The sequence below is a fragment of the Sturnira hondurensis genome, unplaced genomic scaffold, assembly GCF_014824575.4.
Source record: "Sturnira hondurensis isolate 20B ecotype Veracruz unplaced genomic scaffold, ASM1482457v3 Scaffold0020489, whole genome shotgun sequence".
NCBI classification, from domain to species: domain Eukaryota; kingdom Metazoa; phylum Chordata; class Mammalia; order Chiroptera; family Phyllostomidae; genus Sturnira; species Sturnira hondurensis.
In genome coordinates this window covers 5,805,049-5,818,796 of record NW_028093120.1, presented here as the reverse complement: position 1 = coordinate 5,818,796, position 13,748 = coordinate 5,805,049, and the positions used below count along the sequence as shown (strand labels likewise).

Sequence of the window (13,748 nt, the reverse complement as noted above, 5' to 3'; positions counted from 1 at the left end):
TTGCATTCTTTATTTCAGACCTTCTCTGAAACAACAGGAAAAACAAGCAAAACCCTCAATATGACTTCACTCGTAAACACAGAATGTCCTTCATACCCCAACATGAGAAACAAAGCTGAAAGCAGAAATGATGATCTTTGAAACACCAAGAATTAGTGATCTAATCTCCATCTCCACTGCTTATAAGACACCCTTTCCCATCCCCCCCCCCATTTCTTCTCCTTGTCCATGGTCTTCTATCCTGTCATCATACTGGATGTCTCAAGATCCTGCTCAAGAAAACATCCGAACTTCTGAGCTCTGCCTTCTTGATTCCTGAGGCCTGCCTTCCTGCTCAGCCACATCTTAACTTCATTATCTAAACCAGCTCCATTGCAAACTTCAGTATTCAAATTTCACTCCTGGTCACAACGTCCATGTCCTCTCTTAGAATCTCCTCCGTCCCGAGCGAGCCTTGAACACACGAGACAACTCCCCGTGCTCGCCGTTTCTGCTTCCTCAGGTTCTCAGTACCCTCCTATCTCAGTTATCCTTGTATTCAATCAGGACCTTCTGTCCTATTACACAAACCCATGCCCCTATAATCCAGCACCATGTCTTTGTCTGCCAACCACCAACTTGAATCTGACCTCCTAACTGCTCTTACTGCTCACAGCCCAAGGTTCTGCACATTGCTAGACAAATCTGTGAGAAGGCATGATAATTTGTCTTTACTTGACATATTTACAATGTCTAACTTCAGTGACTACTGTTGACTAGTAGTCTCTTTTTTCTTGTATAACAGGGAAAATTTTCTTATATACATGTTCCCAAATGCTCTAAACTATTTCTGCAAACTCCTCTCACAGCAAAGGACCACTCCTTCCTAACACTATCGCCGCCCTGCCCAACCAATGGTGCAAAGTTCTATGTTGAAACCAGCCCCTTCTTCCTTTTCTCCCAGCTCAGAGGAAGAGCTTTTCCCCTGGTGCCTATAGGTCTCCTCAGTGCTATAAGAACATTCCTCTGGCTCCCTTTTCCCTGCATGGGGAAAACATACTTTCCCATATTCTTCAAACTAATGCATTTTTCTAAAATTACAGTTCATGCTCGTTGGTTTATCACCCTTCTGAATTATTTGCACAGGATTTGAATCACACCCTCCCTCAACCCAGAACTATGTATTCCCGTGGCTTCCATGCCATTTCCAGCTCTTTCTTTACATATATCTCTAACCATTTTTTCCCTGTTTCTGTCAGCACCTCCCCTGCTGGGTCATAAGTACACATACTACCCACATCTCCCCATGGAACTTGGACTTCAATTGTGTAACCTCAGAAAGTTGGAGTGAGCATTATGTATAAAGCACTTAAAAGTGTCCTATTTAGCCTCAAGACTCCAATCAAAGTCACCTCCACAGAAAATCTTTTTCTGACCTCCCAAGAATGCATCAGTGAGTCTCCCATAATGGCTTACATGTATCCAGTATGGATCATACGGTATGGCTTGCTCTGATACTGGGACCAGACCCCGGGTAGGCTGATGTTTCCTAAAAGATATGGTTACAGCCTCTCCCGATATTACTTCCACAGCTTACCTCTTTGTCAACATGGCCACCAAATTAATTACTCTTAAATCCCATATTTATCCTTTCATTTTCTATTCAAAAACTTCTAGCAACTATCCTACAGCCTGTAACAAACACCAAAACTTCTTAGCCCAGCTCTTCAACCCCACATACGGGCAAAACTACCAATCTTCTACTAATACCTTCTAAGAACTATCTCCCTTATCCACAAACATATACAGCGCTTTCTCCTACCTTGTAGCCTCTACTCAGGCTCGTTTCTTTGATGGCCACATCCTCGCTCTGTGATTCCTCCCTGGCTCAGGCAATGTTTCCTATGAGTCAAGGCCACCTTAAAAATATCCTCCTCAAATTGCTCTCCCTTACCCACTTAGCAAAATGATGCCAAACGGTGCTGCATTTCTAGCCCATCTGGTCCACGCTTATGTTTTTTACGTGTACATGCAATCCTCTGACAGGATGGCGAAGTACAGTGGAATCAAAGATGGTGTCTTAAAGAAGTGTGTAACCTCCACTGTAACTGACTATCAGCATCTTCACCACCAGGTGTTAATAAATAATTAACATTTATTATGTGCCAGGCGCTAATACAGACGCTTGACAACAATTTTGGGGGTGTATCAAACTATTTTTACCATATACACATGGGAAGACTATGTCATAGACAGGGGCCTTCACAGGAATTTGAACACAATGGTTACAGAATTATATTTGTGAATGGGCGAATGTACTGCTAATAACCAAGCATTGATACTGTCACAAAAATTAGTTCATCGACCTAGAGTGCTTTGCCCTTTTTTCCCAGTCCAGCAAATCCATCCAGTTTTCAATACCCAACTCAAACGTGGCCTTTTCAAAAGAGTCTCCTGCTAACACCTTGGCAAAGAACTGCCTTGAACATCTGTAATATGTCTTTATTACAACAGTAAGGTTATTTAGGAGTTTGCTCAGTTAGAATGGGTTTCTCAGTGGCAGTTTGTTCAATACTTTTAACTCTCACAAAAAATTAACTGGAAAGCAAAATGAATGTAATTTGCATCTGCAAATGAAATAAATAGAAATGGCTTATCTTAATTGATGACAACCATACAATTTTTTTACTAACATTTAGTACATGCATCAGATTATAAGGTCTGACATGGCTAAGCCTACTTTGGAAGGTCTGTTCTTTCTCTTATTTTTATCTAAACAAAGCATCTTTAAGAAATGAGTGGCAGACTTACCAGTCTTCTCCTTTCTTCTTCTACTGTGATGAGTAGTCTTGCAAATTCTTTTAGTGACTGAGCTATTTAGAAGACAAATGATAAAAAGAAGCATTAACCTTTTTTTCATTGCTAATATCTAACTGCATAGGTATATGCATTATAATAAACTACTTATAAATCTGTTTATATTCTATACGCTTACGTTTTTATAAGCATAACACACTATACACAACAGAATGGCAACGACTAGCAGCTATAGGTAAGACATGTTTGTGTGCTACAAATTGAAGTTAAGCACATACCAAGTATAATATGTTTTTCTTTAAAGACACTAGGGGAATATAGTTTATGTACTTAAAATATGACTCACACATTGATAAATAAAAGTGTACTGGAGTCACTTCTAAACATAATATTACACACAATGAAAAAATTAAATCTTAAGAAGCAATAAATACAATGCAAAGTCTCCCACTGACTGCTTTCTAGAAGTGTAATGGATTCTGTATTCCTCCCATACCCACCATAGTTTACACCTCTGCTGGTCAGTGTGGTCAAATGACCACTAGCATCAGCATTTTGGGAACTTAGAAAAACAGGCTCTCAGGCCCGACCCCCGAATCTGCATTTTAATAAAATCCCCAGGTGACCCGTTTACATTATAAGTTGACCAGCACCACTTTAGAAAACTATATGATCCTCTATTGCTGTGGCATGGGGAAAAGGATCAAGTATTCAGCAACTTTAAAAGAATAAACCAAAATTTAAAAAAAGAAGTTACAGTAGCCTTTTCCTTAAAAACATGCATGGTCCCAAACAGCAATTGTGAAAGAGGAATTTATCCACATTCACTTTTGTACCTTATGCTTAATGGGAATTATTAACTAAAATCAGAATGTTTAGTTACAATACTAAAGAAACAAGTAAGATCAATTGGTTTCCGTTTCAGCTTTGAGCCTTCCCTTCCACATCCCTGCTCCTCAGGCTTTCCCCTTCCCCTTCCTTCCCACACAATAATCTTGAAAACATTCTGTGCGACCAGTCTAGTAAGTCTGGCATAAAGCCTGCAATAAAGACAAGTGAAGAAAACAAATCAAAAGCCACATCGACAGAATTTATTAAGAGAGAGAAAGAATGTTTTCCATTTAAGAATTTTCAACTCTCCTCTAGGATTTTTTCTCCTCTTCAGAACTGCTAGACTTACAGTAAACTAAGCCGGTTTGCAATTCTATCCCTAAATTACTCCACCTTGGGTATCATTCAGTTACCATAACAGAAATCCAAGGATTACCTAGGAGACTCAGATTAATCTGATAAATGCATTAACAGCCTCAGAATAAGAATCCATTTTTTAAAAGTTAAAAGTTTTAATTTCTTCAAAAATAACCCTATCAATGTCATAACACAACCCAGTTTTGACAATAGTTAAATATATGAATTTTAACTGGAGTCCATAAGAACACATTTTTGCGCTTTCAGTAAGGAAAGCATTCCATCATCATTCTGGCAGGCATCTACTGCCATGGAAGATCTCTGCTGGCGAGCCTCAAAAAAACGTCAACCAAATTTGGGGTGACGGAAGGCAATATACATGACTACCGAGAAAGAAGCCAAGAGGTAAGTCAGTCTGGGCTATAGGAATCGAGGCAGCAGGTACTCCTGAAGCTAAGAAAATAAGGGGAAGATACAAACAGAAACAGTCGAAAGTTAAACAAACAACATTAATTCCAGATTTCTAACTCAGTGCCTCCCAAACTATTTAATAAATATCGGAAAGGGAGGGAGGGAGGGAAGGAGGGAGGGAGATCTTACCTGCATGTTTCCTTTTCTTGGAATCTACTGGATGACGAACTCTGACACAACATGGGAATAAGCCAAGAGAAGAGGATACAGAGTCTAGAACTAGGAGATCCAATATAGAAGAGAAGCAAATGGCCTTCTCAGGACAACACAGATACAGGTTCCAGGACAACGGTTATGCAAAAGGTCCAGAGAGGATCTTACTTAGATAGAAGCAATTAGATTAAGGGCTTCGGGAAATGTGTCCCCAGGGGAAAAAAATAGAACTGGTCAATATCCTGATGCTAAATAAATCTTTTTTTAAAAAAAATACAAAGGCAATCATTAACTCCTGGGAAAATAAAGTTATGTATAGTAATAAAATAAATGAAATAGCTGAATTGTAACATGTAAAAAGTCACTGTAATATAAACATTAAATATTGATTTTGTCAAAATTAAGTTTTAGCTCTTTTGAAAGAATAAGGGAAAGGAGCATATATGATAGCATAAATTCCAGATATAATATGTGAGAGTAAGCAGTAAAAAGATGATATCTAAAACTGAAAAAAAAAAAAGATCAAGTAGCGAGATATTTGTGATCTTTAAGGAAATGGAAGAAATGGTTAAAAGTTCAAAGTGGTCAGGAATTAAGTGGTGGAGAATAGTAAGACAGAAAATGGCTAGTTTGTTTTTTTAAATCCTCACCTGAGGATACATTTACTGATTTTAGGAAGAAGAAGAAGGGAGGGAGGGAGAGAAAGAAGGAGAGAAACATAGAAACACTGATGCGAGAAACGCCCATGGGTTGCCTCCCATAGGTGCCCCGATCTGGGATCAAATCCCAACTGTTTTTTGTTTTTGTTTTGGAGTACGGGACAATGTGCTAACCAACCGGGCAACCTGACCAGGCAAGGGTATTGCTAGAGCTTAAGTTCAATTAAAATCTATAACTTTTTAAGTACATAATAAAAATAAAACATGCTATTACTGCTTTTGTTTCCTACTGCCCTAAATTCTAGGAGGGCATAAATCACACATTATTAATTTCCACAAAGAGTTAAGTAAATATCTAGCACACAGAAGCCTGCCTGGTATTTTTGGAATAAATAAAAATATAATTTTCACTTTAGAGTGGCAGGGGTACCCTGGAAACTTCCACTCGGTCAACCTGGAAAACGAACACTGGCCCACTCACTGGTGACCTAAAAGTCCCAGGCAGTACGTTGCTATGGTGACTGTCTAAGTCCACAGGCTTCCGCCAGAGAGCTACTGCTCTGAGGAAACTGTGGAGTTGCCTTAAATCCGTTTTGATTACAAGTAAGGCAAGTCTGTTTGTCATGCTGTTGTACCCCTTTGTCCAAAAATAATAATTCTGAATTCTCCTTCACTTGGCTATCTGTTCTGTTTCCAATATAAATACTATTTATAGACTCTGTACCTAATAACTGATTAGAATGAGAATGTCAAAGGAGAAAAATTCTAGCATGCAAAAGCAACCACACGTCTGGTTTCTCACAATGCAACACACTCTCATTCCAGCTGTTTTCCGAGCCTGCCCCCAATTTAACAAGTTTTGTACTCTCTTTTCTTTTTTTAAATTTTTCAGGGAAATGACTTCAAAAAAGATTTTTCTCTTTAAATGTTACAGTGTCAGTTCCATAAAAGTATCTATTTCTTGGCCCAAATGAAGATACACGTTTATCATTTGTTCTATTTTTTAAAAAAGGAACAGTAAATCTATCATGAATTAGTGAAAATGGCCTACCAATTTTATAAATCCATGCCTAATGTTTTCCCCTAATCTTTTTACTTATAAAGATGTCAAAATATTATATTAACAGTTTATTAAGCAGGAGGTAACATGAAGAAAATAGTATTTAACAATACTGTGAAGCAGATACAAAGTAATTTAAGGTAATATCTTTTAGATTGGCTTTTAGGGTTAAGGACTGAAGGACAGCCAGTCCCTTCCCAGCCTGCCCCAACCTCAAAGCAGCAGAACCTCTAACGCAAGCTGGACAGGCCCAAGCTGCCCTTCGCACCCCAGGAGCTCTCTACTGATGAGAAGCCAGTAACAGAATCTCTGGTGCAGGGGACCTAGGAATGCCTTAAAGAGACTATGAAAACTGGCGGGAGTCTATTCTTCACGAGACCTTGAGCAGAAAACAGATGCAAAATGAGGCCCCAGCACCCATCACAGTGCCTCATACCAACCAGCTGTTGCTTTTGTGACTGCTAGAGCCATTCCATCAAAGACTTTATTTAAGCAAAATCCTAAAACATGTATTACATGCAAATTTCTAATACTTTTTTATCAGCAACTATATGTGATGTCCCATATTTTATCAATGAATATTAATATTTACATAAGTAACTATTTCACTATCTCATTGGGAGGCCCAAACTAACTCGAATATAACAGCTGGTCCTACAATTACAGGTGGTATGACAGGAGCATGACTTAATGAGAAAAATATTCTAAAAACAATACTTAATACACAATGTGCTTTCAATAGATGATTGTTAAATGAATGAATGAGTTTAACAATACATTTCCACAGTCTATTTGCTCTATCCACTCTTACTCTAATCTTCAAAAAATATTACAAAACGAATAGCCAGATAGTTTGGAAAATTATGTTAGCTATCCACATTCTTGCCACCTGCATGAAACTTTCCTGGCCATATTCATCAGCAATAATCTTTTCCCTTCCTGACCATCTGGATCACGAGATTACTGGAGAGCAACCAAAAAATACAGTTTCACATATTACTGAGGTCAAAACTTTTGCTATAGGCTTTTCTTTTTATCTCCATAATGTGGTACTGGAAAACCCAACCAAAGAAATCAATTATTCAGGGGTACTCGTGATAGGTCCTGAGAGTATAAATACTCACAAAGCCAACAGTCAGATTATACCTGGAAGCTAAAAGGTATGGTAGTGGTTTCTCTATGTACCAATATCGTAAATTCCAAAACATTCCTGAATTGTCTAAAACACCTATTTCCTAACTTAATCTTTTCAGCAGGCTTAAATCTTCCCTATTTTTTTAAATTTAGTCTTCACTGTATTTTTTTTATTACCATTTAGCCCCCTTAGCCATCCCTTTGCCTAGCAATTGCCACACTATTGTCCACGTTCAAGTCCTTTTTCCTCTTTGCTCAATTCCTTCACCCCCTACCCTGCCCCATCTGTCTTCCTGCTCTCCATCTAGGAGTCTGTCTGTTTTGCTTGTTAGTTCAGTTTGTTCATTAGATTTCACATATGAGTGAAATCATATGGCATCTGTGTTTCTCTGAGTGGCAATCGTAGAAAACCTCTTTAGGGTCTGGAAGTAAGAAAAAGAGAAGAAAGAAATCAACTCCCCATTCATTGTGGACCTAACTCCACTACTTTAAGTACTAAGCGTTATACCACTAAATGTTTCCACAATTGGTCAGCTTGGACTTTACAGATATTTACAACTAGAAGAATTAAGAAAGCACATCTTACTTTCATCCAACCAACATCATAGCATAAACAAAAAGTGATGTGTTAAATATTTCTCCCAGGAGTCCTTCCTCAAACCTAAAGAGCATAAATACATAAACAAAGGTACAGATCATAAGTTCACAACATACACAGTGTTATCTCCACACTTTTTTGTGCTTTATTAGAGTGAACAAGTGTCACTTTTGATGTTCAGATATGCTGACAAATAGAAGAGAACTGGGTTAGCAGTAGGACTTAAACTTAGTTAAATCTCAAAAAAAGCATGAAGCCTTACAAAAGCCAGTTTACACCAACGCAATCATATTTTATAAATCCAGGTGATGGCCCAATGGTCACTTTACTTTTCTATTCGTGTGTGAGACGCAGGCTCTGTCAAGCTCTTCTGTAGAACCCTTCTGGCCCCGACTCCTCGTGAAGAGCAGGAGAAAGGCAAAACACGGGGGTTGGCAGAAAAAGTTCTACAGTTGTGAGTATGTGAAACAGAGTTGACTCCCGTATTATTATTCATTAATTATTGCACTAATTATTTGCATTATTTGTCTTCTTACTATTACTGTCATTATTTCATGTCCTTACTTCTCATTTATCTTTTAGAAAATGATGGCTGGTACTTAAATCTACTTTTTCCCACCCCTGTAATAAAACATCGACACTTAAATGAGAATATGAACCAGGGTAGGTGACTTTGTTCTATCCTTCTAGATCTGGCCAGAGAAAAATAAAGATAGAATCTGCATACATAGGCGAGTGACACCGAGCGTGACACTACCAGGCATGCAACGACCTAGCAAGGGCCACAGGACCAGTTTCTGTCCGGAACTCGCAAGGGAAGAGTTTTAACTCTTTGTCTGTTAGAAAGATCAAAGAGAGCGTACTGACTGCACACTAACTGAAGTATCTGAGGGAAAGTTTTGGTTCGGGAACAGTTTAACCCACAAAGAAAGCAAGAAGCACAATCAGCTTGTGATATGCCAGAATAATAAGTACTATATCCACAAAACAGACAAAAGTGATATAAAAACTGATACCAAATCTCCCACCAGCTATTGTGTCTTAGTAACAAATAATACCCCCACTCATGGTCTGTCCACCAGGACTGCAATAGTGGCATTATTTGGAACCACAAACTTTAGTTATTAATTCCTGGGAACCACAGCAACAAATAAGATTTCTCTGCTCCATTTATGGATTCAAGCTCCATAGATGCCCAGTTGCGAAACCAATAAACTGCTTCCTAAACTAACAAAAAAAAGTCACAGGGCACTATTGTACTTTGAGGCACTCATCTTTCCAACATTTCAACATCTTTCCAACGCTTCAGCCCTTGGAATTCATAGTTGCAAGAAAAACACATCAAAATTTAATTATCTTTGACTTAACTAAACGAGAATCGCCGCAATGTCCCCTAGTGGTTAGTTTTTTTTTTAATCGCCAAACACAAATCAAAAAGAGATTAACCTTAGTAAATGATTATTTAGCCACTATGCTATACACTTGAAACTAATACAAAACAATATTGAATATAGACTGTAATTGAAAAATAAAATTAAAAATTAAAATTAAAAAATATTCATCTTGTAAACAAATCCCCAAGTACTTGCATTTAAATTCTTCTTCCATAGCCCACTAATGCATCCTTGTGATGGACTGCATTACATTCAGATAAACTAGGTTTTGGCAAGTTGGAAGAGCATATTAGATATTATTTTAGTGATAAAAAGTTATTTAGCTTCTGGTCACAATGACAGCATAGGAAAGTTCAGTACTCACATCTCCCACAACTACATCAAAATTACAACTAAACTACAGAGAACAACCATCATTCAGAAACACCTGAAATCTAGCTGAAGTTTTACAACTAAGTCTATAACGAAGCCACATCCAGACCGGTAGGAGAAGTCGAGATGCAGAATGGGCTGATAAAAATTGGAAGATATATCTCAGCTGCTGAGGTCCCCCTGAGGGGTAAGAGGTCCCAGTCCCACACCAGGTCCCCCAGCCCAGGTTCCAGTGACAGGAAGAAAAGACCCCATTAATCTGGCTGTAAAAATCAGTGGGGGTTGTGGCTAAGTGAGACAAAGCTGGAGTTCTAGGCTGTTCCTTTTAAAAGGCCCAGAGAGAGCCCTGGCTGGTGTAGCTCAGTGGATTGAGCGCAGGTTGTGAACAAGAGGGTCGCTGGTTCGATTCCCAGTCAGGGCACATGCCTGGGTTGCAGGCCAAATCCCCAGTGGGGGCCACATAAGAGGCAACCACACATGGATGTTTCTCTCCCTCTCTTTCTCCCTCCTTTCCCCTCTCTCTAAGGTAAATAAATAAAAATTTTTAAGGCCCAGAGAGAGTGAGGCTTACTCAGACTCACTCCCTCTGAGTTCCAGTGCTAAGGCAACAGCTCAAAGAGCACCAGAGACATACCAGGAGAAACTGAATTGCCTGGCATCAGGGCAAGAGCTGAAGGGGCAGCTTTCTCCCAGACAGAAGAACTGAAAGAGGCCACTGTTCCTTTTCTGAGCCTTTGTTCACAGAGCCAGAAGGTAGCCACCATTTCTGAGTCTCCATCAACCTGGTCACCACTGTTCACCCTTCTCTGGTGAACAGTGGAACCACCCCAGCTGTTTCCAGTTCCTTTTCCACACGAACAGGCTGTCTTAGTTCACGCTTCATAGTTTCCTAAAATCAAACAAGCAGAACCTGGTCTCAGCAAGCCCTATCCTTCTCACTAAGTAACCCCAGGCCAGGCAATAGTGGCAGCCAGCTTTGGTTCATAGTTTAGCCCCTCCCAGGTCCCTCCACGCCCAGCACAAGTAGCAGCTATCTGTACATCATTTTGTAGCTCAACCAGGCGGCAGGTGATCTTGGCCTGCACCTCCTGGGAGGCCCCAGAGCCAGTACACTCAGTGAACAACTCCAGACCACTTGAGGGATTGAATCCCACCCTCGCACCTCCACAAGTGATACCCTCAAAGGGGGAATTTCAGTGTGTCGAAGGGATGGTGAAAAAGGTGAAGGGATTAAGAAGTACAAATGGGCTGTTACAGAACAGTCATGGGAATGTAAAGTACAACATAGGGAATACAGTCAATAATATTCTAATAACTGTGAATGGTATCAGATGGGTATGAGAGTCATCGGGATGATTATTTCGTAAGTTACATGATGCCAAATCACTGGGTTGAACTCCTGAAACTAATACTGTATGTCAACTGAAATTAGAAAATAAATAATGATTAAAGAAAAATTATTTAACTTTATAACATAACTTGCTAATTAAGCATTAAAGAGCAAGAAGTACATGGGTGTATAAATGAAAATAGTGAGAAAACTGGACTTTCATGAAGTTGACCAGGTAATCTGTGTAGAGGTAGGAACAGCCTCATCTCTTCTCCATCACTTGTCTAATACCATCGATTATGTCATCTTTGGTCTGTCCAGTACTCTGGACAGTACTCTGGACAGACTAGAGATACCAATCCAGATTCTGAACAAGACACACTGACAGTCCCACTTCGAAATCCACTGGCTTACCTAATACCAAGCAATTTCATTCTGCTTTTTCTTATTCCTGTTTATCCTCTAACCACCCTACACAAACTCTCTGGAGGGGTTATAACCAGAATCTAGTGTTCTTTCAAATCCCCAACTCCCGTTCCTAGCACATCTCTCGATACCTGGATTCTGACATCCCACGGGACCCCGGCCCTAACATGAGCCCTACTTTGACCTGGCCTATCAGCGTGGGTCCCAACACTGCTCAACACTACATATTTGGGCTGAGATTCAGAAACTGTGGCCAAACTGTCGATCTTTCATTGTTTTCTGGCCTAATTGGATACTCAATTCTGTTTATTTTATCCTCACTAGAAAAACAACCGGACTGGACACAAAAGAAGACACCTACTATACGCCAGGGACTCCACCTATAAAGAGAGCTATTGTTGCTTCTGTAGACTGATTAGGATTAACATTAAAACTGAGAATTACGACTCCAAGATGAAAATCACAATGGATGCCCAGATATAGTTCTAGACTATATACCTAATGTTTTTCCCTTCACATACTCTCTCTGAACAGAGGAAGGGCCTTTTAGTAACGTCTTCTTTGAAACTGCCAAAGTACAGGGTAGTTTGAGAGTTCTCATTATACATATACACATGCATACAATATATACTGGGCTTATATGTATTATATAATATATACGTATATATGTGTGTGTGTATATATTTAAAATAAGGCCAGATTTCAACAAATGAATACATACAAATATAGAAAGATTGCCTTTCAATTTCACACAATTCGAAAACTTGATTCCAGCCGGTCTCTCCCCAGACTTCATCATTCTATTGCATTATTTCAAATAAATTTTGTCTGAATTCTAGCAAAGATCTTTTACTATGAAGTTTTTTGTTAATTGCAGAAGACAAGGTCAATGGATGGATGTTCACAGGCTTTGGGAAAGAGAAGCTGGATAGTGGACACAGAAGTGGAGACTGAAATTTCAGGAGAGTGGTAGCAGGACTGGGTGCAGGGGAGGAGCGTGAGTGAGTGCTTCATACTCCTTTGCAGAATGTGAAGGAGTGCTGGGAAGTTACTTCCTGTGACATTTGATGTTAAGGCAATAGGTACTGTGTGAAAAATAGTCTGCAAGTCACATATATAAGGTGTGTCCAGAAAAAAGTTCAACCACTGTTAATGTAAAGAGAATGGTTTGCGTGACATAGATGTAACCTGGCAGCCAAGGAGAGTGGACTGAAATGCATATACATGAACAATGATGACTTGACTTTACTAGTCAGTAGGGGTGGTAGACACCGGTGAGTGAGCATGTGTACTGTGTGGCCATCATGTTTGAAATGACTGAGCAAGTAAAGAAAAAATATGCATCAAATTTTGCATTAAGCTCGAACATTTCCCCGCAGAAGCTATTCGGATGGTTGAGAAGGCCGAAGCTATGGACAACTGGTGATTGGCAGCTTCATCAAGACAATGTACCCACTCATGCATCACATCTTGTGCCGAGTTTTTTGGCAAAACGTCAAATTACCCAGGTGACTCAGCCTCCTTACAATCTAGATTTGGTGCCCTGTGACTTCTGTGTTTTCCCAAAAAGGAAAAAGATTTCAGACCATCAGTGATTCAAGAAAATACAATGAGGGTGCTGATGGTGACTGGGAGAACTGTGTTGAGGTTCCAAGGTGCCTACTTTGAAGTGGACTAAGGTGACATGGTCCAATGTACAATGTTTCTTGTATCTTCTTCAATAAATGGCTCTATTTTTTAATGTTACATAGCTGGATACTTTCTGGACAGGTCTCATATTTATTTTCAAAGCACACAAATTAAAGAATAAACTATGCTTTTCTAATGTCGCCTTCAGTTTTTTGTTTTGGTTTAGTGGTGTTTGACCTGTTTCCCAATGCCAAAACAACCCCCAGTTCAGAAACCATTTTCCCGAGGTACAGACCACTCACACATCGAGTGCGTCAACTGAGAGGTAGATATGAGATGTTGCATATACTATCTCATTTAATATCCACAGAATGATATGAAGTACTGAAGTAGATATTACCTTCACTCTGCAGATAAAAAAAAAAGGAGGATCAATCAGCTGGAGTGGCTTGCTCCATAATCTTACGACTAGTAAGTGGAGAAGCAGGTATTTCATTGACTGCTTTACATCAAAGTCTATTTTGTTCCACAAACCACT

General features: G+C 39.4%; 1 protein-coding gene across 1 annotated transcript in view; it reads right to left on the bottom strand.

Annotated features, from left to right (window-relative positions):
• Nucleotides 1-13,748, bottom strand: part of ARHGAP42 (Rho GTPase activating protein 42) — a 251,945-nt gene that overhangs the window by 159,662 nt on the left and 78,535 nt on the right. The window contains exon 3 of the mRNA XM_037029702.1: nucleotides 2,791-2,852. Within this exon, the coding sequence (XP_036885597.1) occupies nucleotides 2,791-2,852 (62 nt within the window). The remainder of the gene's footprint in view (nucleotides 1-2,790; nucleotides 2,853-13,748) is intronic.